The 25,240-nt window shown below is 42.9% G+C and overlaps 1 protein-coding gene across 1 annotated transcript in view; it reads right to left on the minus strand.

Annotated features, from left to right (window-relative positions):
• CCDC141 (coiled-coil domain containing 141) overlaps window positions 1-25,240 on the minus strand; it is a 199,606-nt gene that overhangs the window by 4,780 nt on the left and 169,586 nt on the right. The window contains exons 17-25 of the mRNA XM_060257083.1: window positions 24,876-25,055; window positions 23,193-23,342; window positions 14,198-14,338; window positions 13,529-13,723; window positions 12,347-12,530; window positions 8,730-8,842; window positions 7,056-7,178; window positions 5,714-5,797; window positions 1,172-2,052 (exon numbers count right to left, since the gene is read on the minus strand). Coding sequence (XP_060113066.1) covers window positions 1,172-2,052; window positions 5,714-5,797; window positions 7,056-7,178; window positions 8,730-8,842; window positions 12,347-12,530; window positions 13,529-13,723; window positions 14,198-14,338; window positions 23,193-23,342; window positions 24,876-25,055 — 2,051 coding nt within the window. The remainder of the gene's footprint in view (window positions 1-1,171; window positions 2,053-5,713; window positions 5,798-7,055; window positions 7,179-8,729; window positions 8,843-12,346; window positions 12,531-13,528; window positions 13,724-14,197; window positions 14,339-23,192; window positions 23,343-24,875; window positions 25,056-25,240) is intronic.

Genomic DNA, 25,240 nt, shown 5'->3' on the forward strand with positions numbered 1-25,240 from the left:
AGAACATTATGGATGTCTGACTTACTTTAAGCTTGCTTTAAAAAGCAAACCCAAAGGGAGGGTATGCTGAGGTACTTTCAGGCATGTACTACAGCTCTTGTACAATATAATAAAAACAGCAAACTACGTTTGAAAGTCTCAAAAGAGGTTTCTTGTGAAGTCTGGTGAGCTGATACTTGTGCAGGGCCTTGGGATGAAACCAAAACATGTCCGGGAGCCAGGCAAAGCCCAGCCATTTTAGTGGGTCTGGAAACAGAATTGAGCTGTTTGTTCATTTGTTTTGCAGAGTCCAGGGCAAGAACTGTATATTTAAAGTATACCTTTTTAAAAAGAGGGAAAGAAAATGACCTTGCACCCCTTATTTTTATGGCTGCTGGCTCGAGGCATTAAAACAAAGAGAGAGAGAGAGAGAGAGAGAGCACACCTAACCTTCAGTTGTTTTCTGGTTGGATAGCAACCCTAGAAGCTGTCATTTAAGACACACAAGTTCGGAATCTCTTTGAGCATACAGAACCAGTTGTACAGGTAATTGGTTTGCATCGCTGCTCTTGCTCTGTTTTGTGGGTAAGGGGGGTATTCACCTGCAAATGTGGAACCACGCCAATCAGAGAAAAGGGAATTTCACTTCACTGATCACTTTTAGCCACTGGAATGTTTTACTAGAAAATTAAAGGCCCTTAATGATATTTTAAGGGTTATCTGAAATTTTGGATAGAATGTACTCTAATCACTGAAATCTGAGAATTACGAATGGGGGCATGATCCAGACCTAGTATCACAGTTAGGGCTGCTGATTCTGGGTTGGAAAATTCTTGGGAGATTTGGGAGGTGGAGCCCGGGGAGGGCAAAGTTTGGGGAGGGATCTCAGAGGGGTATAATGCCATACCGCCCACTCTCTGCAGCAGCCATTTTCTTCAGGGGAACTGACCTCTGTAGTCTGTAGTTCAGTTCTAGTTCCCAGAGATCTCTGGCCCCTACCCGGAGGCTAGGAACCCTAATCACAGTACAGATCACGACTACTGAGTGGAAACTGGAAGAAGAGTCCTATGGAAACGTGGAGTGATATAAAAACAGGTTGCTCTAATTTCCAGATTGGGACACTGTTATATGTGGCTTGGGAGAAGGGAATTTCTCTATTTATATTTAGGTTTTCTCATTGTAAGCTACCCACCAGGTCACTGCAGGCTCTGGGAATCCTGTTACTTCTACTTCCAAAGTCACCGGAGAGCCTTCCATGACAGTTACATTAGACAGAAGCTTGGAGAAGTTAGGCGCCTGTCCAGATAGGCTGACCATGCTGTTCTTTTCAGATACACTTTTAATCTCTTCTCGGGTGACCATCTGCCTCTGACAGCTTCGGTTGGCGTCTGATTGAAACAGGAGACCTGAGAATGCACCGGGTGAAGCATGCAGCCTATCCTGGGTTTTAGTATAGTTATTTCGGTCATGCAATTGTCCCTGCCCTCCCGGCATGCTCCCGCGGACCTCGTGGCTTTGCCAGCGCGTCTCGCTCACTTCACTCCGCATGCAGTAGGCCTTAGGCATGCAGGGGACAGTGTCGGCGTCAGGCATTTCGGGTGAACCGCGAGCGAAAGGGGATTCCGTTTTGCATTTCAAGTGATGGCCCAGGGTAGAGGAAGAGAATCTTCCTGGCTGATCAGAGGCACGTTCCTTTCCGTGACCAGGCATGTCAGTGTAAGCGGAAAAGGTTAAGGGATCAGATTCATCTCTCATTCTTTTACTGCCAGCGTTTATCTGCATTTGCACGCTATAGGAGCTGACATGCAGAGTAGGAGAACTAGAGCAGGGAGGCAGCTCTTCCAGCTCCGTTTCAGAATGCAGAAGGTTGGACTCTGGCGTTTCGGAAAGCGGTGGCAAAGAGATATCGTCAGGGGATATACACTCATATTCATCTCCAGAGGGTCCGTCTTCTGCCAGCAGCTCTGCCTGAAAGCCGTCCTCCTTGGCAGGAGGCGAGAGGTCCGTGTCTTGTGAAACAGAATCCTCGCTAGCTGGAAAGCTCGCTGAAATATCAGCCAGGATCTTCTCTTCCTTAAAAACAGAAAGGGAAATAGAGAGAGAGAGAGACAAACAATTAGATTTCCTTTATTTATTTTTGCTTTCTCCTTGCACAAAATTCTATGTAGTTTCACTTAGGAAAACACAAGAACACAACTATGTGGCTAATAGGGATATAGCACCAATTGTGAGATAACAGTGGGAAATAATTTCTCTACACCAGCAGTCCTCAAACTTGGTTGGAACAAAAAATTGGGCCACAGCTCTCTTACAGTAGAGTGAGGAGGCTTGGGGGTGGGTGGAAGGAGAGACAAAGGGAGTGGTGAAAGGTGGGGGACTCCTTCCTCAGTGTGAAAAGATAGAAAGCCATCATAGTGTACTGGTTGGAGTGTCTGAATAGGACTTGGAAGACCTAGGGTTGAGTTACCATTGGGCCATGGAAGCTTACTGGGTGACCTTGGACCAGTCACACACTCTCAGCCTAACCTAGCCTGTTGTAAGGAGAATATTGAGGAGGGCAAAATGATGCTGTAAGCTACTTTGAGTCCCCATTGTAGGGAAAAGTAAGGTATACATATCTTCAACTAAGCTCCTCCAAGATCTTACAAAAAGGAGCCTTGTAAGTTTTTAGAGGATTGGCTACATCAGGGGTGTGTGGCCTAATATGCAAAGAAGCTCCTGCTAGAATTCCACCCCTGACTTTTAGGATTCCCAAACAACCAGCAATATCCTCGATATCTTAAAAATGGAACATTACACATAGGTTTTCTTCCCCCCCCCCCTTCACTGATAATAAAAGGACTTGTATATGTGTGCATGATTTCATGCAGAATTTTAAAACTGTGGCAAATATAATTTATGAACAAATAGATTATGGTCTGCTGTCATCAAAGAGGAGGATGCATTAGGATGCGCCTTGTCTGAGGTGCTTGAAAGACAGATGGTTAAAATAATAGAAACATCGGTTCTGATTCAGCAGAGCTGTAGATAGAAGGAGGAGGCGATTTTTACCAACTGCCCCTTCCTGCTTCAGACTTTCACCTGCACCCGTGCTGATCTGGGTGGGGGCTGTCCCTCCAGAGGTGGCATTTCAAGATGCATTTTGGACTGTAGCAGGAAGAGGGGTGGTAAGAGGTCTTGTTCCACTGATGGAAATCCTTTTCATTGGCAGAAATTATCACTGGATCCAGGCCACTGGATCCAAGGGAGGGGGAGTGAAGCCTCATCCTGCTCTTTATTAAGAGACAACGCTGTACTGAGCTGCCCACGGCAAAATGGGTAAGGACGAGACTAGTGTTGCTCCTCTCAGCGTGCTGGGGGGGCACAGAAGGGGGCCCCGGAGTGCGGTGCCGCATTGCTGTGCAGCAAGGGAGAGGGGAGGGGGCGGCCTGGAGGTGAGGGGGCAGCCCAGAGGATTCCATTGTGGGGGGTGGGGTGGCAGGCAGGGAGTCTGCCTGGGGCGCCACGCACCCTAGGGCCAGCCCTGGCTGGGACTCAGCTGAGAAGCCCCTGTGGCTCTGGCTTGTAATGCCACAGGGACTACTTAGCTTGGCTTCCTCCTGGGTTCTTTTAATTTTGCAGTATGCTCCTGATAGTGATAGGGTTGCCAGCCTCCAGGTGGAGCCTGGAGATCTCCCACTTTTACGACTGATCTCCAGCTGGCAGAAATCAGCTCCCCTGGAGAAAATGGCTGCTTTGAAGGTAGGGTTGCCAAGTCCAATTCAAGAAATATCTGGGGACTTTGGGGGTGGAGCCAGGGGACTTTGGGGATGGAGCCAGGAGACACTGGGGGCGGAGCCAGGAGCAAGGGTGTGACAAGCATAATTGAACTCCAAGGGAGTTCTGGCCATCACACCTTTTTAAATGCCTTCCTTTCATAGGAAATAATGAAGGATCGGGGCACCTTCTTTTGGGGCTCATAGAATTGGACCCCCCAGTCCAATCGTTTTGAAACTTGGAGGGTATTTTGGGGAGAGGCACTAGATGCTATACTGAAAATTTGGTGCCTCTAGCTCAAAAACAGCTCCCCCGGAGCCCCTGATACCTCCAGATCAATTTCCCATTATACCCTATGAGAATCGATCTCCACATAGGGAATAATGAAGTGCCCAGCAGACACTTCCCTCCCCACCCCCCTGTTTCTGATAACTCTGAAGTGAGGGACTGGCATCTCTACTCATGAGTTGCTGCCAACTTTCTCAAAGTAACACAGACACATCATCCCAAGAGGAAGACTTTCAGTCGGAGACTGAAGCCTCCAGAGGTGGAAAGTCACATGGTGGCTGTGGGGGCGGGGCTTCCTCCTGCCAGCCAGCTGACTGGGGGCGGGAAGGAGCTTGGAAAAGCGGAAGAACCCCCACTGAGATCTGGGGATTGGCAAGCCTATTTGAAGGATGGGCTCTGTGGCATTGTACCATGCTGAGGTCCCGCCCCTGCCCTCTCCTGGATCCATCCCCAAGCTGTCCAGGTATTTCCCAAAACAGACCTGGCAACCCTAGATAGTGACAGGCTTACAGAATATGAGCATGTCTCCAAAGTCCTGTAAAAGATTTCTGTAGCCTCATTCTAAATGGCTTGCAATTTATAAATGTTAAAAGATGACTTGTGCTAGCCTAGGGGTTAGATAGATATTTATTATTAGTCACTAGACTAGCCATACAGTCAGGGGTTTTTCTGTAGAAAAAGCCTAGCAGGTACTCATCTGCATATCAGGCCACACCCCCTGATGTCACCATTTTTTCACACAAGACTTTTTTGTAGAACAAGCCCAGCAGGATCTCATTGGCATATCAGGCCACACCCCCTGATGTCACCATTGTTTCACACAGGGCTTTTTTGTAGAAAAAGCCCAGCAGCAGCTTATTTGCATATTAGGTCACACCCTCTGACACCAAGCCAGCCCAAACTGTGTTCCTGTGTGTTCCTGCTCAAAAAAAGCCCTGCATATATTTATAGTTTAAAAAATTGTATACAAAATACTAGAAATACAGAACAAAAAGTTAAAATTGAAACCTAGTACAAATACTGTTTCTGTAACCTAAGTATCAGTACACAAAATCTATCTACTTGATAAGTGATCTTGGGATTGTTATCAGTTAAAAGACAATTGAGCCTGGCTTTATTTGTAGCCTAAAGGTTTGTCTTCTGCTCTGTGGGAGATATACCAGACTGCTGGGAGCGGAGGTAAAAGACTGGTTTCTGTTCTGAATACTCATTGTACACTAGGCCCAGTTTATAACCATGACTGACCCACTTTTTAATCACATCTGTTTATTGCTAGGAAATCTAACTTGATCACTTCAGAACAGGGTTCTGTTTTCCTCAGCTTTTAGAAAATGCTGCAAAACTTGTAGGCCAAAATTTTGTTTTAGATAAAAGCAAGATTTGAGTCACTAATATTTTAAAATGGGAGTTGCCAGCCTCCAGGTGGGGCCTGGAGATCTCTTGCTCTTACAACTGATCCCCAGCTGGCAGAGATCAGCTCCCCTGGTAGAAATGGCTGCTTTGAAGGGGGGGACTCTATGGCATACAGAAGGGGGAACTCTATGTACCATACAGAGGCCCCTCCCCTCCCCAAACTCCACCCTCTCCCACATCCACCCCGAAAGTCTCCAGGTATTTTCCAAAACCAACCTGGCAACCCTAAAGAAATCTTATTAGCAAAGTCTAAGCTAATTATAGTTCAGATTTTTACCTTTATAGCGCTGGTGGAGACAGCAGTGTTAGAATTTTCTGTCTGAGTTATAATGGGGCTTTCTGCTAACAAGTTTGACTCAATCTAAAAGTAAAGCAAAAAAAAAGAGACAATAAATGGAAGACACAAGAAAAGTGTTATATTTGTCTGCCAGGAAAGCTAGTAATTCATTGAGTAAGATAGATTGTTTCTATTGTTGTATGCTTTCCAGATGGGTGATTTTTCCTGCAAGTGATTCCCACAACTGGACACTTGAGCAAATATACCGTATGGATGTTTGATATGCATGAATTGTTTCCTTAACTCCAGCCCTCAATGGCAACCCTTGTCATCCTTCACAGAGCATAATTTGGTAGGGATATGATTTCTGTGCATATTATTAGCATATATTATATTAGCACTGAAATCCAAAAAAAACCCTAGAAGACACTCAAGGATGTTCCGTTCAATTTTATTACAGTCCGCAACCAGATCCAACTTCAGGACGAAAAAATCCTAATTCCACAGCCCAAATCCAGCTTGAACTCACAATTGTGTGAACACTCTTTTGGTATCAACCTGTCATTTATAAAAATAAAGTTGGGCATAATCTAGCCTAAATTTTGAAACTTTTATTGAGAATTAAAAGCATTTGAATGTTATTATGCTAATATTCACCACAGCATTTTATCGCTAATTCTTGACAGTATCTTAAAGCTTCCTGATTCATATAAACTGCTGTATCTACTGAACAACATTGATGGGAACATAACTGATGCTGTGGCAAAGTTTTTGCAGGCTGCTCTTCTTATACGCAGTAATGTATTGTAACTTAAACTTGACAGATTTTGACTTATTTTTGTATGAATTTTAGTCCCTTTTAGAACATTCTTTTATCTTGACTTCTGCTGGCATGTTCTATTTGTATGCATATGTGACTATCTTTACTATTTTGCATATGTGTTTATATATATTTTTTCTCTTTTTTAAATGCCAATAAAGGTAACTGAACTGGAGCAAAAATTACAAGCAAACAAGTTTTTTCCAGAGTGTTGTTACATAATATATCATTAAGCTTAATAATCAGTCTGAGAGTGTCCTTAACTGTTCAATGTTTCATTTTATCTATTGCTGTTATGACCACAGTCTTGAGCAGTTCAGCAACAGAATAGCATTAAGAATAATAATGACAACAACTGTTCAATGTCAGTAAGTCTTACCAGCAGTATAGTAACAGTGTTATCCTAAACATTTTTGAAGTCAATGGGTTTGTTTAAGAAGGATGTAACCGTTTAGGGTGGCATTGTAAGTAACTTTCGCTAATTTCATTTATACAACATTAAGATGCAAAATGCCTCCAAACCTGTTCTTTTGGCTCGTTTCCCTTTTCTTTTATACTCTCCTTATCTATCTTCTGGTTTTGACTGTCTCGTTCCATTTCTTGTTCTTCATCAGAATTTGGAGATTTCTCCTTTTGTTGGTCTTCCTGTTAAAATGAAACTGCAGCATTTGGAGTCTGTACCGCTAAACTGTGATAGAATCCAGGAACTGGAAGTGGCTGGACAAACTCTTGTCAGGGATGTTCTAGACTGATCCTACATTGAGGGGGTCAGGCCTGTAGCTACAGTGGGGCCTGGGAAGGGCCAGGCCCATTCTTTCAACGCCCCCTTCCAACTATATGGCCCCTCCATTGGAGGACCCCCAATCTGTCCCCTTTGCTCACTGCCACTATGTACAAGTAGTAGCATTGCTGCAGGTCTTTTTGCTTTTTTGGAGAGCCAGTTTGGTGTAGTGGTTAAGTGTGCGGACTCTTATCCGGGAGAACCGGGTTTGATTCCCCACTCCTCCGCTTACACCTGCTAGAATGACCTTAGGTCAGCCATAGCTCTGGCAGAGGTTGTCCTTGAAAGGGCAGCTGCTGTGAGAGCCCTCTCCAGCCCCACCCACCTCACAGGGTGTCTGTTGTGGGGGAGGAAGGTAAAGGAGATTGTGAGCCGCTCTGAGACTCTTCATAGTAGAGGGTGGGATATAAATCCAATATCATCTTCTTTTTTCTCTCCCCTTCCTTAATACAGCTTGCAGAGCCAAAGGGGCGGGGTGGTCAAGAGATCGCTGTCTCTCTGAGAGATGAACAAAGCAAGAGTCAAGTGGCACCTTTAAGACCAACCAAGTTTTATTCAGAACGTAAGCTTTCGTGTGCTCTCTAAGCACATTTCATCAGACGAGGGGATCAAGTATAGTGGGGTATACTTTCTCTCCCCCCCCCACTATACCTGATCCCCTTATCTGATGAAGTGTACTTAGAGAGCACACAAAAGCTTATGTTCTGAATAAAACTTGGTTGGTCTTAAAGGTCCAGCTTGACTCCTGCTTTGTTCAACTGCTTCAGACCAACACGGCTGCCCACTTGGATCTCTCTGAGAGATGGGCACATAAGAAAGAGGTGGGGGGAAGCAGAGTTGCTGTGACTGTCCAGGTGAAGCGGGGTTAGCTTGTGGAATTCAAGGCAGCTTGCAGTTCCAAGAGCCCTGGGCTGCCAAAGTGGGTGGCGCCCAGCCCCTCCCCCACAAACAACAAATCCTGCTGTGGGCCCCACCAAACATGAAATCCTGGCTATGGCCCTGGAAGAGGATGGCCTGCATAACCCCTTCCAACTCTGTGATTCTATGATTCTGTCTTTTATATACATTTCTGGTTGAAACATTTCTATTATGGATTGCTAGTACCCAGTCCAGTTGAAATTCTGTTAATAGTGTGCCAGCTTTCCACTTAATCCAATGTAACAGAAATATTTTGCACCGACCTGCCATGTAACATGTGGTAACAATGGCTTTTCTTGACAGCTTGATGCAAACTCGGCTGCTCATATAATACGAGCAACCGATTGACCCAACCATCCACTGTAAAAGGGCCGGAAACTTCAGTAGCAGTTGACATAACCCACATAAGTGCTTCTTGCTTGCACACAGGCTCTGGGCTTTCGACTGTAAATAACCCAGATCATTTGCAATAGAAAACAAAGGTATGAAAAAATTACCCCAAGCTTGCTTTGAAGGTCTTTTAAAGAAGCACATAGTTCACTGATAGAATGAAGAACTTCTTTGTGTTTTGTTATTGTTTTTTCAACATACTTCACTCCTTCTTCAGCACCTGTAGGGTAAAATAATTACAAGGGTTAAATAAATTGCATTTCCATCAGTCTGAAATAATACATATGCTGGGTTAGATACAGCAGTAGTTTTCTGCCAGTGGCAAGGTTTTTTTTGTAGCAGGAACTCCTTTGCATATTCGGTCACACACCCCTGATATAGCCAATCCTACAGGAGCTTACAGGACTCTTAGAACAGGGCCTACTGTAAGCTCCAGGAGGACTGGCTACATTAGGAGTGTGTGGCCTAATATGCAAAGGAATTCCTGCTACAATAAAAGCCCTGGTCAGTGGTAAGAAGAGAGCAATTTTTACTGATTCCCCCTATTTGCCCATCATGCTGTTCTTGACCATCCCCTGTCCATTAACACCGGCAGTTTGAAGAGCTCAGGAACTGTCTTGCTTTAAAAGTGCTGTGGGGGTCCATGCCTGCATAGGACAGTGATATGGGGGGGAGCACCTATCTCTCCCCTACATGCCACTTTTCAAAAGCCCAAATGCTCCATGCCCCTCCTTCTCTCTGTACCATGTTCCTGAGAAGGATCAGGCCCCCAGGCCATTTCTAAAGCAGGAGCATTCCTGAGGTAAATGGCCATGGTACCCCTGGATGGCCCTCAGGGATTCTGTAACATTTTGTTGTGCCTTCAGTGAGCTATAGTGGAAGTGTGGAGGATGGCTTACAGAAAATTTTGAAGACACAGATCCAATTTAAACCAGAACTTTTTTATTGAACATTCTTCCCAATACTTATACAAAGGAGATGAAGCATTTAGGCTGATAACAGAAAGCTGGCCAAAAGAAGAGTGCCCCGGTGCTTCCGGACTGTGCTGGAAGAAGGGGAGAGCCTTGGGCGGCCAGGAAGCGTGTGGAATGCTCATGTGTCCCGCTCGCGACTCCATGGGCACATGTAAGGCGCTCTGTGAGCTTCCAGATGGCCGGCCGTTGCCTCAGAGCCACCCAAGCAAAAAGGGACCACTTTCCAAGTGGTTCCTTTTTGAGGCAGTCGGAGTGTCTCTCAGGACGGGGTAAGTGCGGGACAGGGGCGGCCAGCAGATGCTGCCGTGTAGCTGGTTTTTTTGGGTCGACTTCAGAGGCGTCTCTGAGTTGACCCAAAGTGCCGGTCTGTAATCAGCCTTAATAGTTCATTTGAATACAGCAGCTAGAATCCTTTTGGCACAAAAATGGAAACTCCAGAAAATTCCTACTAGACTTGACCTGATGGGGAAAATTTTGGATGCGGCGGAAGCGGACTATTTATCCCAACTGTTGGCTGGGAAATCAAAGGAAGACACAAGAAAAAACTGGGAGAAGCTATATGTATGGCTAGACATGCAAGACATTGTGGTGTGAACTTATATCTTTATTTTAGCTCCTAAGAGATATGTCAAATGTAGACAGGCAATTTAATACAGATAGATATATTTTTTGGGTTGACTTATAATTTGCAAAACATTCTATATAGAGTATGAAGAGAAGGTTTAAAATAGTTAAAAGTATTCTATTGCTATTTTATATGGAAGGCTTAACATCATGCAGAGTGTACTATAATTGTATTGCTGAATTGTGACTTTCTATTTCTATTTCTGTATTTCCCTACCCTTTCCCCTCCTTATCTTGGAAAACCAATAAAACTTTTATATCGAGGAAGTGTGGAGGTAGGAAAGTTAATGTTCTGCTGATGGAAATGCCTTCTGATAGAGGAAAATTACTGGAGGAGGATCCAACCCATTCAATGGAGGATCCAACCCACTGAATCTGGGTTTTTTTTGTCCCCAAGTAACAGTCTAATTATGGTAACCCCATAGGGTTTTCAAGGCAAGAGGAAGGCAATGGCAAACCTTTGCATATTAGGCCACACCCCTGATGTAGCCAATCCTCCTGAAGCTAACAGTAGGTCCTGTCCTAACAGCCCTGTAAGCTCTTGGTGGATTGGCTTCATCAGGAGGTGTGGCCTAATATGCAAAGGTTTTCTACTGCCTACCTTTGCATAGCACCCCTAATATTACTTGGTGGTCTCTCATTCAATTATGAGTCAAGGCCAACCCTGCATAGCTTCCAAGCTTAGCTTCCAAGATCTGATGAGATAAAGCTAGCCTAGGCTATCTACCTTTAGACCCAGGTTTTATACCAATTTTGTTTTTCAGAGTATAGTCTGAGGACTCATCTTAGCAGAATTCTAAGTCCTTGTAATTAGATGCCAGACAATTTTGATCTGTTACCCAGGAACTGAGTCACATTTCAGCTACAGGAGTACAAGAACAGGTAGATTCTTGTGATTCCATAGCATAAACCTTCCTTGGAGGTTTTTAAACAGAGGCTAGATGGTCATCTGACAGCGATGAAGATCCTGTGAATTTGGGGTAGGTATTTGTGGGTTTCCTGCATTGTGCAGGGGGTTGGACTAGATGACCCTGGAGGTCCCTTCCAACTGTGATTCTATAAGAATCTATAGGATTAGATTGAGCACTATCTATAATAAACTGGCATTTTCCATCGATACTCCCTTCTCACTGTTGACCTCAGAGCTTTTTTTATAGCAGGAACTCCTTTGCATATTAGGCCACACACTCCTGATGTAGCCAATCCTCCTAGAGCTTACAGTAGGCCCTGTACTAAGACCCCTGTAAGCTCTTGGAGGACTGGCTACATCGGGGAGTGTGGCCTAATATGCAAAGGAGTTCCTGCTACAAAAAAAGCCCTGGACCTCCTTCCTCAGGATCCCATATCCTCTGCCTCGAGCAGCATTTCATGGAGGTTGGTGGGCTGCCATTGGATGGTGGAGGCAGGAAAGTTCCATTCTGGCCTTGGGAAAAATAATTTGGATCCACCCCAGGATACAAAGAAGAGTTTCAGGTACCTTGTGTTAGAAAGGCTGACAAATTTAGAGAAGTTTAGGAACTCACACTCCATATTTTCTGTAATTGTGATAATGATAGTATTATTCCACCCTGCTGACATTTATGTAATCTCTAAGTGAAGAAACAACATGCTGTGACACAAACTCTCCCTAATAGTATATTGAAAAAGTATTCAATCAGCAGTTTTTATATGTATATACAATCACAATAATATCCCACCACCTGCTGATTGAATACTGTTTCAGTATGGCATATTGTTTTTCCACATAGTTGTTCCATGCTGTGAGCCTTATATCGTATAGGACATTTATGTAATCTTCATTAGCCCTTCAAACAATTAAAAGGCATTAAGACCTGACACTTTTCTTAATTATAAATTGTTAAATTCAGATATGGGATGTTGGTTTTAAATCCAATGAAATAAAAGCTTGGGATGCTAAAAACATGGGTGTTGAAAGCTCTGATGCTTTTCATGGTTCAATGCTTCACCCTTTATAGGATTGTATTGCCTGAGTAAACCTTCCTAACAAATCAATTTGTTTTGAAAGAAAGGAATCCTCAAATTGTCTTGCCCCATTTCTTATTTCCCCAAAACATTCCCTTGCTGTATTATAATACCTGTTATAATACCATATAATGAGCCCATACCATATAAATCTTTAGCAAGGCTGGTAATCTGCTGAATTCTTTCTTCTTGCTGAGGGACTGTCGGTTCAACGAACTTGCTGAATTGCTTGGAGAGAGTTTCTACCGCTTCCTGCGTCTTACACTCTGCTGAATATTTTTCAACTCTAACTACAGTCGCACTTGCATCTTCTGACCAAAACTGACACTATGTTGGAGAAAAGAAAGATACACTCCTGACATTTTCCTGTTAAATTACTGATGAACACCACTAGACTCCGACAACGTAGTCTTCTGTTTACAGAATGTGGCGAAAACTAACATCTGCAGCCATACGCGAATCCCTAATGAATTTTCGTATGCCCCTGAATAGGTATATCCTGTATTTACTTGAAAGGAAGACAATCTTGAATGTAGGTGACCCCTCTAAAAAGGTTATATGCAAAAAAACCCCATGGAATAAAACTCTACCTTGTATTCAAGTGTAAGATTACTCACCCTGGGTTTTTTTGATGGCCTGTGAAAAAACCTAGCTTTGCACCTGAGTAAATACTGTATTATAATTTCCACTTTCCCAACATATGCAAGTCAATGCTACTGATCACTGAATATATGGAAACTGCTACCATCAAGACCTTTTTTGTAGCAGGAACTTCTTTGCATATTAGGCCACACCCTCCTGATGTAGCCAATCCTCCAGGAGCTTACAGAGCTCTTAGTACAGGGCCAACTGTAAGCTCCAGCAGGATTGGCTACATCAGGAGGGTGTGGCCTAAAATACAAAGGAGTTCCCATTACAAAAAAATAAAAAAACCCCGTTTACCATCATCCAACTCTAGGCTTATTTTTACAAAGTTTCTGTAACCATTTAAGCATCTTCAATGATCACCCTAAACTGGCTTGTTCAAAATGAGACCACTGGTTCATCACAGTTAGACTAACCAGGTTAATATCTGTCTGCTCAAACTGGTAGTGACTCTCCAGGATCTCAGGCAGAGGTCTTTCACATCATCTGCTGCCTGATCCTTCTGACTGGAGATATCAGGGACTGAACCCAGGACCTTCTGCATGCAAAGCAGATGCTCTGCCACAGCTCTTCCACTAAATGGCAGACAATATGCACATCAATCAATACTAAATGGGAATGCATGTTTCTCCCTCATCCCCGAAATGGTCCTACATCATGACTACAAAGGCCATTTATACCTCTTCCATCATCTGCTGTAGGTGCTCCATCAGATCCAAATTTTGTTTGTAATCCTCCATAATCTTGCCAAAGTCACAGAGGTGCTTCTCTAATTCATGGATCGACCCAGAGAGAACAGTGGCTCTGTCAGCAGGCTGAGTTGCTGAACACTCTAAGGTTTTCCTCTTTAGGTTTTCTGCTTTCTTTCTCAGGATCTGTTCCAGAGGACACAATGGGCATTTTTTTTTTTTAAAAAAAAATTGAATATACAGCTCAGGAAGAAATGTGTTCTGTGTGACATATTAAACAATGCACATTGCTGCATTGCCCTAAGTATTTACAGCTTCCATCAAGCCAAAATCTTTAAAATTCCCCTCTGAAGGTAAAGTGAGGCACCATTTCTTTACATCCTCTGTTTATCTGTTGGGCTTCCAGTGTCTGATGGGTTAGGGTTAGGGTTAAGTTTTGTAATATAATATTTGGAAGAACAGCAGACAAACCGAAAAGACAGAGTCCGTTTTGAAGATAAATAGTCTATCTAAATCAATGATTGAAGTGGGGGAAACTTTGTAGCCATTGCTGTTGTCACCATAACTGCAACAGAGAAAATATCTGATCATGTCAATTATAATTGTGTAGTACTAAGATAAATCTCAAGCATGTAACATTCCAAGCGTTGTAATTGTTACCTGCATTTTTTCAGAATACATCTCAACTTGCTGAATCTGAATTCTCAGAGCCTTCAGATTTCGTGCTTTCTCTGTTTTCTTGCTGTAGTTGAATTTCAAGTTGTTGAATTTCTTTTTGAGATCTTTAAACGATTCCCTGAGCTGCAAGGAAATCAAAGCTTCCTGAGGTATTGACAGTAAATAAATCAAGAAACTATACATAATCTGATTTAGCATCTTAAATTTATAGCAAAAACACCTATAGACAGTTTCACACGTACCATTATTCAGGATGGAGATTGTCGCTGTTAAGAAAAGAAAGTTTATGACCCATCATTTGTTAAATGCAGTGCAACTGTTTATTCTGTTCTCTACCTAAAAATGTCATATAGGGATTGATAATCCATGCAGTCATTGCTAAGAAACACATATATGGATATAGTGGGGCTGTATATGACAATACTGCTGTGCCCTGAGCCTTTCTGCATGATGCTACTAAATGTGAAAGTGAGTTGCAAGTGTACTCCCATATTACAAAATATAATATGGAAAGTGGAATTCAATGTCTTGTTTTCCTGGTAGACTAGACTGAAGACAATGTAAATTTCTGGAATCTGTGAACTTAATCCAAATTTTTCTTCTGCAAGTGCAATGTCATTTGTGTAACTGGGAACAATGTTCCTTGTCCCCAATGCAGAGACCCATATCTCATCTGATGTTGTTTCTGCGAGTCTTTCATGGGGTTTTTTTTTTGGGGGGGGGAATGTCATTTGTGGGAAAATATTAACGTAGATAACACCGGTGATTCTTTGGATTTAATCCTATTTTTTTCAGGTCATCCTTGTTCCAGTTTGTTGGGAAGTCCTATAGTCAGCCACTGCTTTCTTTTTGGCCTTGCCATTTGAGTAGTCCTTTCGGAACTCTAACAAGACAAACAATGTTTGTCATCTAGCAAGTAATGAGATTTAACTCGAGGTCATCGGAGAATTTGATACCTCTACAGGCTTTCATAGTGTGTATTTGGAAAGTAATGAACTGCCTCTTGAACTTTCCTGGCAAATTCCTGGTATTGCAAAACCACAGAGATAAATGCCATCTCAAAGATATCATTGCAAAATTATATCTGCTTGGCTTATAGGGCAACTGACAAATCCCTGCTTGTCCAGGATTGCCAAAAGAGGGAACAAGATACTCTTTGACAGCTTATTTAATGAATCTACATCCAAATAGTTAAAAGTGTTTTAATTTTTCATTGGCTCAAAATCCCATGACATGTGTCCAACCAGGCAGTTCTAAAGACTTCAGGCACTTCATAACTCTTCTTACAGGGCCTACTGTAAGCTCCAGGAGGATTGGCTCCATCAGGAGTGTGTGGCCTAATACGCAAAGGAGTTCCTGCTGCAAAAAACCCTCTGGTGAGCAGTGATTCCCACTGATTCTCCCTCCCCCTGCAGACCCTCACTTTCCCTTATAGTGACCCTGAAGGTCTACTCACTCCAAAGAACAAGAATTTAGGGATGGGGCTCAGTGTGATGCAGTAGGAGGGGGAAATGCCAAAGTCCTCCTCCACAAGGTCTCCAGATAGTTGGATACAAGCCTACATCTATATAAATTAATAATTTATGCCCTGCCTATGACTAATATAACCCTGCCACCCCCAGGCAACTAACACTTTAAAACCACTTATGGAGAGAAATTTCCCCTGACGAGTAGGAGGTGGACATCTAAGCCCCTGGCATGTGAATGCAGAAGGGGACAATGGGGGACAATAGCCTTGCTACAAGGGTTCAGGTGGGTAGCTGGGTTGGTCTGAAGAAATAAAACTAAGTTTGAGACCAGTGGCACCTTTAAGAGCAACGAAGTTTAAGTCTGGGTATAAGCTTTTGTGTTCATCCACACTTCATTAGATATGGACATGGATGTGAAAGCTTACACCCAGTTTGGTGTAGTGGTTAAGTATGTGGACTCTTATCTGGGAGAACCGGGTTTGATTCCCCACTCTTCCCCTTGAGCTGCTGGAATGGCCTTGGGTCTGTCATTGCTCTCGTATGAGTTGTCCTTGAAAGGGCAGCTTCTGTGAGAGCTTTCTCAGCTCCATTCACCTCACAGGGTGTCTGTTGTGGGGGAGGAAGATAAAAGAGATTGTGAGCTGCTCTGAGACTCTGGGAGAACTGGGTTTGATAAGATATAACTCCAATATCATCATCATCTTCTTCTTCTTCTTCTCACTGAACTCAAACTTGTTCTATCACTACAAGTGTGGCAGGGATGCCTGGGGGCTTTTTAAGGAAGCGAAAGCTACTAAAATAAGTAAATAGATCCTCCCAGAATAACTGCTCAAGAATAAGGAACAGGAAATGGAAAGTGGGAATGGCTGAGGAGCTTCCAATAAAAGACAGAGGAAGGGAGAGGAAGGTTTAACTTGAACTGGAAGGAGAGTCATGGAGGAGGAGACAATGGGGGAAAAGTGCTCATTAACCTCTTCCCATAGGAAATTGTCTTTAGATTTTTTTTTAAGCCAGATGACTGCTGTTTTGTCTTCCCAACCACATGGAATGTTAACCACTATGATACTGTTGGAACTCCTTGCAAAGTATATTTTATTCTATCCTTTTTTGCCCTTGTATACTGTTTGCGAAAATACTTCCTCAGTGAATACGTTGTATGTCTAGATGAAGGAGACCTAGGCACAAATCTTGGCTCAGACTTGGCACTTGTAAGGCCATTGTTTGTGATCACAGGACCCACGAAGAGCTCTAGGGCACCTGCGAAACACCTAAACAGATTTCTGCATTCACTTCATTGAAGTGGCAGAGTAATGGCATCACATCTCAAAAGCAACAGAATTGGGGCAATTGTTTATTGTCTTAGCCTTCCTTTGAGTTGATGTGAAGATAACATCAGGCAAACATATCCTTTAAATAAACCTTGGGGTTGGATGGGAAAAATATTTATTAAATACTAAAAGTATGGTCCACATAAACATAGAATCCCAGAATAAATATGCTTTTCAGGCGTCTTGTTTGGCTATTGTCTTTATTTTAAATCATATGCAATGCCTTCTGCATTATTATTTCTGCATTAATATTCATTTCTTAGTTTACAAAAAGACTTCTAATTGCCGTTACCACTTGATTGCAAAATGAAGTGGTCACAAGTTAACTTCTTAATATAAAGCTACCAAGAAGCTCATTTCTGGCTAGCTAGAGCTGAATGTTCTTCAAACTAGGAACTGGGAGAAATGATTTGTACATAAAATGTGAAACTGTTCCATTTGAGGGGCAAGAGGAAACTGTGGACCATGTCAAAATTCAACAAGAGAGTTCCCTTTAAAAGCTTCATCAATGCAGTGATTTTAAGCCTCTTTTTGGCAGAGAGGATACATGAAATGGGATCTCCTTGTTTCAGAAGAGACGGTTCATATGTCCAAAGGGCTGCAGCTGCTGTCGCTTTTCTCTTTTAGTCTTAGTGGAAAATTCAGGTCCGATTTAGACCTGTGTACTGTCCTCTTATATTATGCCTACAGCTGAGGAATTAAAAGCAAAGGGCCTTTTGCAATCAAAGCAGCAGGGCTTTTTTTGTAGAAAAAACTCAGCAGGGACTCATTTGCATATTAGACCACACCCCTGACATCACTATTGTTTCACACAGAGCTTTTTTGTAGAAAAATGAGCAGGAACTTATTTGCATATTAGGCCACACCCCGGGACACCAAGCCAGCCAGAACTGCATTCCTGTGCATTTCTGCTCAAAAAAAGCCCTGCAAAGCAGTATTACTCAGTCAAAAGTGCTGAAATAGGTCAACATAACCCCTAACCTACCTTCTCTTTCCCATATTCCTATTGTTGTGGCTTTCCGTTGCAACTCTAGGTTTTACTGTCACATTTTTCTAGTACTGATGTTTGAAATACATTAATATGTCTATGCCATATCAATGGCAAAGGCTGGAGCATGGGTGCTAGAGATATGAGAAAAGGGGATCTAGAACCCTAGGGGATGTGGATGTAAAGTGAGATACGACCACTGAAGTCAGTGGACTCAGAGCATTGTAGGTCTCCCAAGTTCCCGCTGGGGGCAGGGGTTCCCCTGGTTTCGGGGCCCCCAACCCACCAGCACAAAGCGAGCCACTGGAGGGGAATCCCCATCCCCAAAGAGCTCTGTCATGCACAGCATGTGCAATGATATCACTCGGAAGTGATGTTGTCGCATTGGGCACGTCACACGGGGATGCTCTAACGATTTAGGAAAAGCTCTATGATTTTGTACAGGGATGCTCTAGCAATTTGGGGGGAACTCTATGGTGCTGTAGAGTTATCCCAAATTGCTAGAGTGTTCCCACACAATGTTCCTGGCACAACATCACTTCCAGGTGACATCACCACGCTATGTGTGCGAAAAAAGTCCCCTGCTGGCAGCCAGTGGGGATTTCACAATCCTAGGGCATTGTAACTTGGCACCATTAGAAGGCCCAATAGAGCTCCCAGTCCTTCTACCAAAAAAAGCAATATAGAAGAGAAAGCTATGTATGCATCTAAAAACTTAGAACGAAGTATCATTATTCACTGTATCATTTCCACTGATATCGAATGGAACATTTCCTAATGAGTGAGTTAAGGATTACATCTTAGAGTCGCAGAGCTGGAAGGGGCCATACAGGCCATCCAATCCAACCCCCTGGTCTATGCAGGATCAGCCTAGCCTAGAGCATTCCTGGCATGTGTTTGTCCAGCCACTGCTTAACGACTGCCAGTGAGGGAGAGCTCACCGCCTCCCTAGGTAGCTGATTCCACTGTTGAACAACGCATAAGTGCAGCATGCTCAGTATAATGACACCATGCGTTGAACAAATGGGGGGGGGGGGCTGCTGAATGTGTGGTGGTTGCAGAAGTGTATTTGATTTGTTAACATAGAAATTCCACAAGGGCAGCATTGTAACAATTCCAAGAAAATCTCAACATGGTAAAGAAAAGTTTCCTTCCACACATTCACTGGAAAATGTTAATGCAGACATGCATTATGATGACTTTATCCAACTTTGGCCCTAAAGGTTTATCAAGGGTCTTGCAATCATTTTTTTGGGTACTGTCCTGACAAAGTTAAAGACTAACAGAAGGGGGAATGTTTTATGACAATTGCTGAGATTTATTACACAAGAGAAAGAAAACAGATAAGTGACAACAGGACAGAGGTTTAATAATTTGATAGCTTAGGGTCACAAAAACAAAAGGGAAAAATAAAAACACCTTAAGGGGAAAAAAAGAAAATGCCTTTCCCCTCTTGCCAATGCAGAGAGTTTCAGAAGGACCATCTAGCATGGACTTTTCTCCTTCCACATGCAGACTGTCTTGAGGACAGTCATTTAAAACAAGTGCAAACTAAAAACAACTTTGCTATTACGGATGATGCTAGAGAAAACAGAAACAATATTTGACTGTATCTGTGGATTAACAATACGTTATGGGGAACGAGATGGTGGAAGTAACGAGGAGTAACAGAATCTTCAATCACATCAGGACTAGCCCTGATCACACTGTGGAACTCAGGGCTTTCTTTTTTAGCAGGAACGCACAGGAACACAGTTCCGGCTGGCTTGGTGTCAGGGGGTGTGATCTAATATGCAAATGAATTCCTCCTGGGCTTTCCCTATAAAAAGCCTTATGTGAAACAATGGTGACATCAGGGGGTGTGGCCTAATATACAAATGAGTTCCTGCTGAGCTTTTTCTACCAAAAATCCCTGGTAGAACTGATGCATGTCAGTTACATAGTGCAGTAGAAATCTTATTGGCTGCATACATATAACAACACATGTGCCAAAATGGCACTGACATGCTCTATGAGCCTCGAATTAGTTTTAAAATGTTGATGCTATTTATGGCCACTTTTCTTGGATGGTCATGCTAAAGTAGGCAGGGCTTTTTCTGAGCAAGAACACACAGGAAGGCAGTTCCAGCTGGCTTGGCATTAGGGGGTGTGGCTTAATATGCAAATGAGTAAGATCCAAAACCAGACAACTGTGACCTCCCCCTCCTTTTTATTTTTTGTCAAATTCAAGCCTCAAATGTTTGAGGGTCCAAGTTCCAATAGGAGTCTTGGCACAAGGGGAAAGGGTTGTACATCTTCTGGCTTGCGCCATTTTGGCTTGACCTGAAATGACCACAGGGAAATGCAATTTGCCCCATTGGGAAAACACAGAGATACTGCAATGGGGACCCATAAATTTTCTCCAATGATGCTAATAGCAGCTTCTTGGCATACTTCAGGATGGAAAAGCAGCAGTGATTGTGGAGGGGGGGGGGCTAAAACACCTAGCTTTCTGCATGCCATGGTTCTAACAAGAATTGGGGGTTCATGTGCCTTATAACTAAATTTTAGAAAAACAATGAACACAGAACCTCTCAGAGTTTTTCTCTAGGTGAAGCTTTTATGAAAGGATGCTTTGCACTTTCTGTTTCAGTTTTATTCAGAGCCAGTCCTTAGCAAGTTGCGATTTGCCAGACACTTTTAAACGATTAGGTTCATTTTTGTTGATTTTAAAAGGAGTTCATGCCAATTCCCACTTAGTCCTGGGACTTTTAATCTTTCACATCAAAGTAACATAATATTGCTTCAATAGCAGCATAATATCACTTTCTGCGCTGGTTCTGCCATAGGGAGATGAGTCTCATCCAGATGTCAATTTGAAAACAAAACAAACACAGTATTCTAGATTCAAACAAGTCCATGCACCAGTTTTATGACAGGCGTATTGGCATTTTTGCATTATTAGAGGGCTAAATAGTTAAACCTGTAAAAAACCCCAGTGTGGCTGAAACAATTCCATGCCACCTTTTATTATTATAGAGTTGTTGGTGGAAAGCTTTTCGTTTGCTTGCATATGAAAGCTCCCTCAAGATTAGGGATGGGCATGAACCGACTCATGAACCAAAGTTTGTGATGAACTGGGCCAGTTTGTTGGTTCATGAAGTGTGATTTGGGCAACTGCATTGTTCACAAACCGCCCATGAACCACCATGTTTTCTGAGGTGATTTGTTTGGTTTATAGATCTCTTTAAATGCCTTCCCTTTACTCACTGAGCACACCCTGGTGAGTGAAGGCATTTAAAAATGCTTTGCCCCTCCACAGAAGCTACCCCCAACACATGAATCAATGAACCATGAATCAGTTTGGGAAACTGAAAAGTTTTGGGGGGGGGATCATGATTTTGCATGAACCACCACAAGCATCCATTTTCCAGTTTATGCCAATCCCCACTTATTTATTTATTTAGATCTGAGCCAGTTCACTAGTGATCATAAAATTAAATTAATGAGATACTGCTTACACTCCTCTTGAATGAAAAGCCAGATATCCCTGACCTAACAGTTTCCTCTGGTTCAAACAAGGCAAGATGTCAGGTCCAGGAATGGCTCTCACATGGTGTTTTTTAAAAGAATAAACAGCAGCCACAGGGAGGCCTGATTCATGCCAAAAGAAAGAAATCTCCCTCGCTATTTTCCTGAGCTCAGTGCCCCCCACTTATCTGAGCTGCTATTTATCCAAAACAGCGCACCAGCATGATATAGTGGTTAAAATCTCAGATGTGAAAAGCCCGGCTTCAAATCCCTATTCTGCCATGAAGCTCACTTTGGCCTGTCATTCGCTCTCAACCTAAATTACCTCACAGAGTCGTGAAGGCAAAATGTTGAAGAAAATTACATGTGTTGCCCTGAACTTCTGATAGGAAAGGCTGGATTAAAATAAATATAATAAGAGGTACAAGCACCCACCAATCTAAATCCACCCCCGCTCCTTGTGTAGCTGCTATTTACTGTCTTAAAAATATGGAAGACCTGTTCAACATCATACTTAGTTTTGACTTGTGAGGGACATAAGGGTTAACAAGCAGGTGAAACAGTATGTCTAATTCAGACTCCTACTGCGGGTAAGAGGCCAGCTGACAGCTAGCAGACTGATCAGCACAGGTGAGATAGCAAGATGCCCTTATGGCCACTGGAGGTTTGTGTAGACAAGACAGGCAGAATTGTTCTGATTCAGAAAAACAACTTCAGTTTGAGAACACATGGAACATTCTTTTAGGATCTGGTGATAAGACATGTAGATTTTAACTGTGTAACAAAGAGGTTTCTAAAGAGTGGAAAGCTGGACAAAAAAATGAAGGAATTAATATTTGTGTTTTAAATATCGTCTGGGATCCACCAAAAAAGCACTTCTAGCTCCCTGCACTGAAGGAAGTTCTGAGGTTCCTGAACACAGTCTCTTTGTGGCAAAATCCATTTGAAACAAAGGGAATTACAATATGGGGAAATTTCATCCCCCAAAAAATCTCCAAAAGGGAAAAGATTCTACTCAGTGCATCTAAATTTGGGTTTGTTTGGTTTTTTCTTTTTTTTTGGGGGGGGGGGGGAGGGTCCCAGCTATTACTTCATTATTTCATTCTTATGAAATAACCAGAAAGTAAAGACATTTAATACACTTCTTGTGACATCTTTTTTTAAGGTTTTACCTCAAAAAGTGACAGCTACAGTTATCATCATACGTAAATACCACTTCCAGTACAAATATCCATATCAAATGGTGGATTCCCACCCTCCATGTAAAAAGCTCTCATTGAATGTATTATGCTAGCACATCAGTAACCAGATGTTTAGAGTATCCCCTTCCCTGATGTATACAGTTAACTACATGTAGGGAGTTGTGGGGGGTGTATGTAGGGGTGTATGGGTTAAAATAAAACAACGTAAGGCCTGAAACATAGTCAAGACCTCTATCACCTCATTCTGTGTGAAGCTAGACTGTCCCTGTGTAGATGTGACCATTTCCAGTCCTCTTTACGAAGAACATAAATGTCAGTGAAACTGTTGACTGTGGAATTATAGAGGCCCACAGGCCATCTTTTACCTGAATTGCAAACCCAGAAGTCTAACTGAAAAGGAACCTACAAGGACTACTGAACAGCAAGAAGTCAAAGGACACGACAGCTTTTAATGATTTAATGTGTTTCTTTTCACCACACCTCGTGAATCTCGTCTCTCGTGGTGCAGAAATGAAGGACGTTGGACAGCTCTTCCTCGTATTTATCTGCTTTGCAACTCCAGCTAACGCTGTCAGACTCAAGTGCCTTTAGCTGCTGTTGCAGGATCTTTACAGAAACATTAAAAGGATTCTGGAATGAGATGCAGAAATCAAGGTGAGATGATGATCATTTCGATCTGCAAACTGCTCTTTCATGCTATTTGAGCAGGCTTTTAAAAATCAATTTAAAATAAAGACATTTCAGAGCATGTTTGCTAAAGGAAAAGATAAGCAACCTAGGCCTGAATTGAATTTGGGCAAGTCCTTAAAGATGTACCCTTTTTTTAACACAGTGGGGTATGAAGCAACTTACCATAGCCAGTGGGTGGCCAATAGGGCTCTGCCCCATTTTGATTTTGCAGCACCCCCAGCCCAGAAGTGATCTGCCTGCTCTTGAGGCTCAATTAATTAATTAACACCCCCTGGCACCCCAGTACTCCCCCCAAAAAAGACCTTGGTTATGGCCCGGCTTACAACCTTGGTCTCCTCTCCACCATTTTAGCCTAACAACTGCAACCCTGTGAGGCAATTTAGGCTGACAGAAAGTAACTAGCACAAGGTCACCCAGCAAGCTTCCTTAGCTGAGTAAGAATTTGAACCTGGTTTTCCCAGCTCCTAACAAGTACACCATGTAGGAGCAACATATGAAGTTTCAGCTTTGGCCACAAGAGAGGTCTAAACACTCTCATTCTACTCACAGCATTATGACTTGGTATATGGGTACAGAACGGATCCTTCAACTGCAGATTAGTAACAAGCATGGTTAGAGGACATTTGGATGACCTAATGTCAAACTGTGGTTCCTAAATCAAAATTTTTGTTACTGCTAGGGAAATATATATAAAGCTATTGCTCCCAAATAAATCAATTGCTAAGCTCGTCATTCCTGTCACAACCTAATGGCTTGGATAACATGGTAGGTCTCTGCTGATGAAAGTGATTTCCATCAGTGGAGCAGGACTTCACCTCCCCCACCAAAGGCCTCCAAAAATGCTTCTCCTGGAGAACAGAGAAGCCCAGAAACAGTATGAGGAGGGAACTGAAGGTTTTTGGGGTAAGAACATAAGAGAAGCCATGTTGGATCAGGCCAATGGCCCATCCAGTCCAACACTCTGTGTCACACAGTGGCCCAAAAAAATCAGGCACCATCAGAAGGTCCATCAGTGGGGCCAGGACACTAGAAGCCCTCCCACTGTGCCCCCACCAAGCACCAAGAATACCAAGCATCACTGCCCCAGACAGTGAGTTCCAACAATACACTGTGGCTAATAGCCACTGATGGACCTCTGCTCCATACGTTTATCCAATCCCCTCTTGAAGCTGTATGCTTGCAGCAGCCGCCACCTCCTGTGGGGTGTGTGTGTGGGGATAACTGCTTAAATCACACACCCCTTTGAATATAGACATTGCCCAGAGGATCCACCCACCAATATACTGAAAGACGTTGCCTTCTATCCTAGCATAGCTGTAGCCCATGATATAAAAATAGCAAACATCTTAAATGACTCAGGGGCCCTTTTAATTATAAATATCCCCGACTAGGACTAATGCAGGAAAGGCAAAGGCATGCCCTTCATTCTTCTTACTTTGTTCCATTCCTTGCAGGCTCTGATAACTGACTTACTGGATGTTGCACTGTTGAAATTATATCCATTCCAAGCGTGAGTGCCAATTTGTACAGCTGCCTGATACGGGTGTGTTTCCCTTGAGCATTGTTTAGGTGAGTCTTAGCATGGGATGAATCACTGGGCACCTCTTTAATTTCTGGGACCTCCAATCCTCCGTTTTTTATGAGACCTTCAAGCTGTGAAAGTGGCAAGTCAAAAGTTAACACAGATGTTAATCAGGGGTCACATTTACAAATCAATCAGGAATTGGTTCAGGATTTATGAATCTGGTTTAGATTTAATCAGGGGTGGAATTCTAGCAGGAGCGCCTTTGTAATGTAATGTAATGTAATGTAAAATTTTATTTATATCCCGCCCTCCC

Source organism: Heteronotia binoei, chromosome 16 (genome assembly GCF_032191835.1).
Source record: "Heteronotia binoei isolate CCM8104 ecotype False Entrance Well chromosome 16, APGP_CSIRO_Hbin_v1, whole genome shotgun sequence".
Taxonomy (NCBI): Eukaryota; Metazoa; Chordata; class Lepidosauria; order Squamata; family Gekkonidae; genus Heteronotia; species Heteronotia binoei.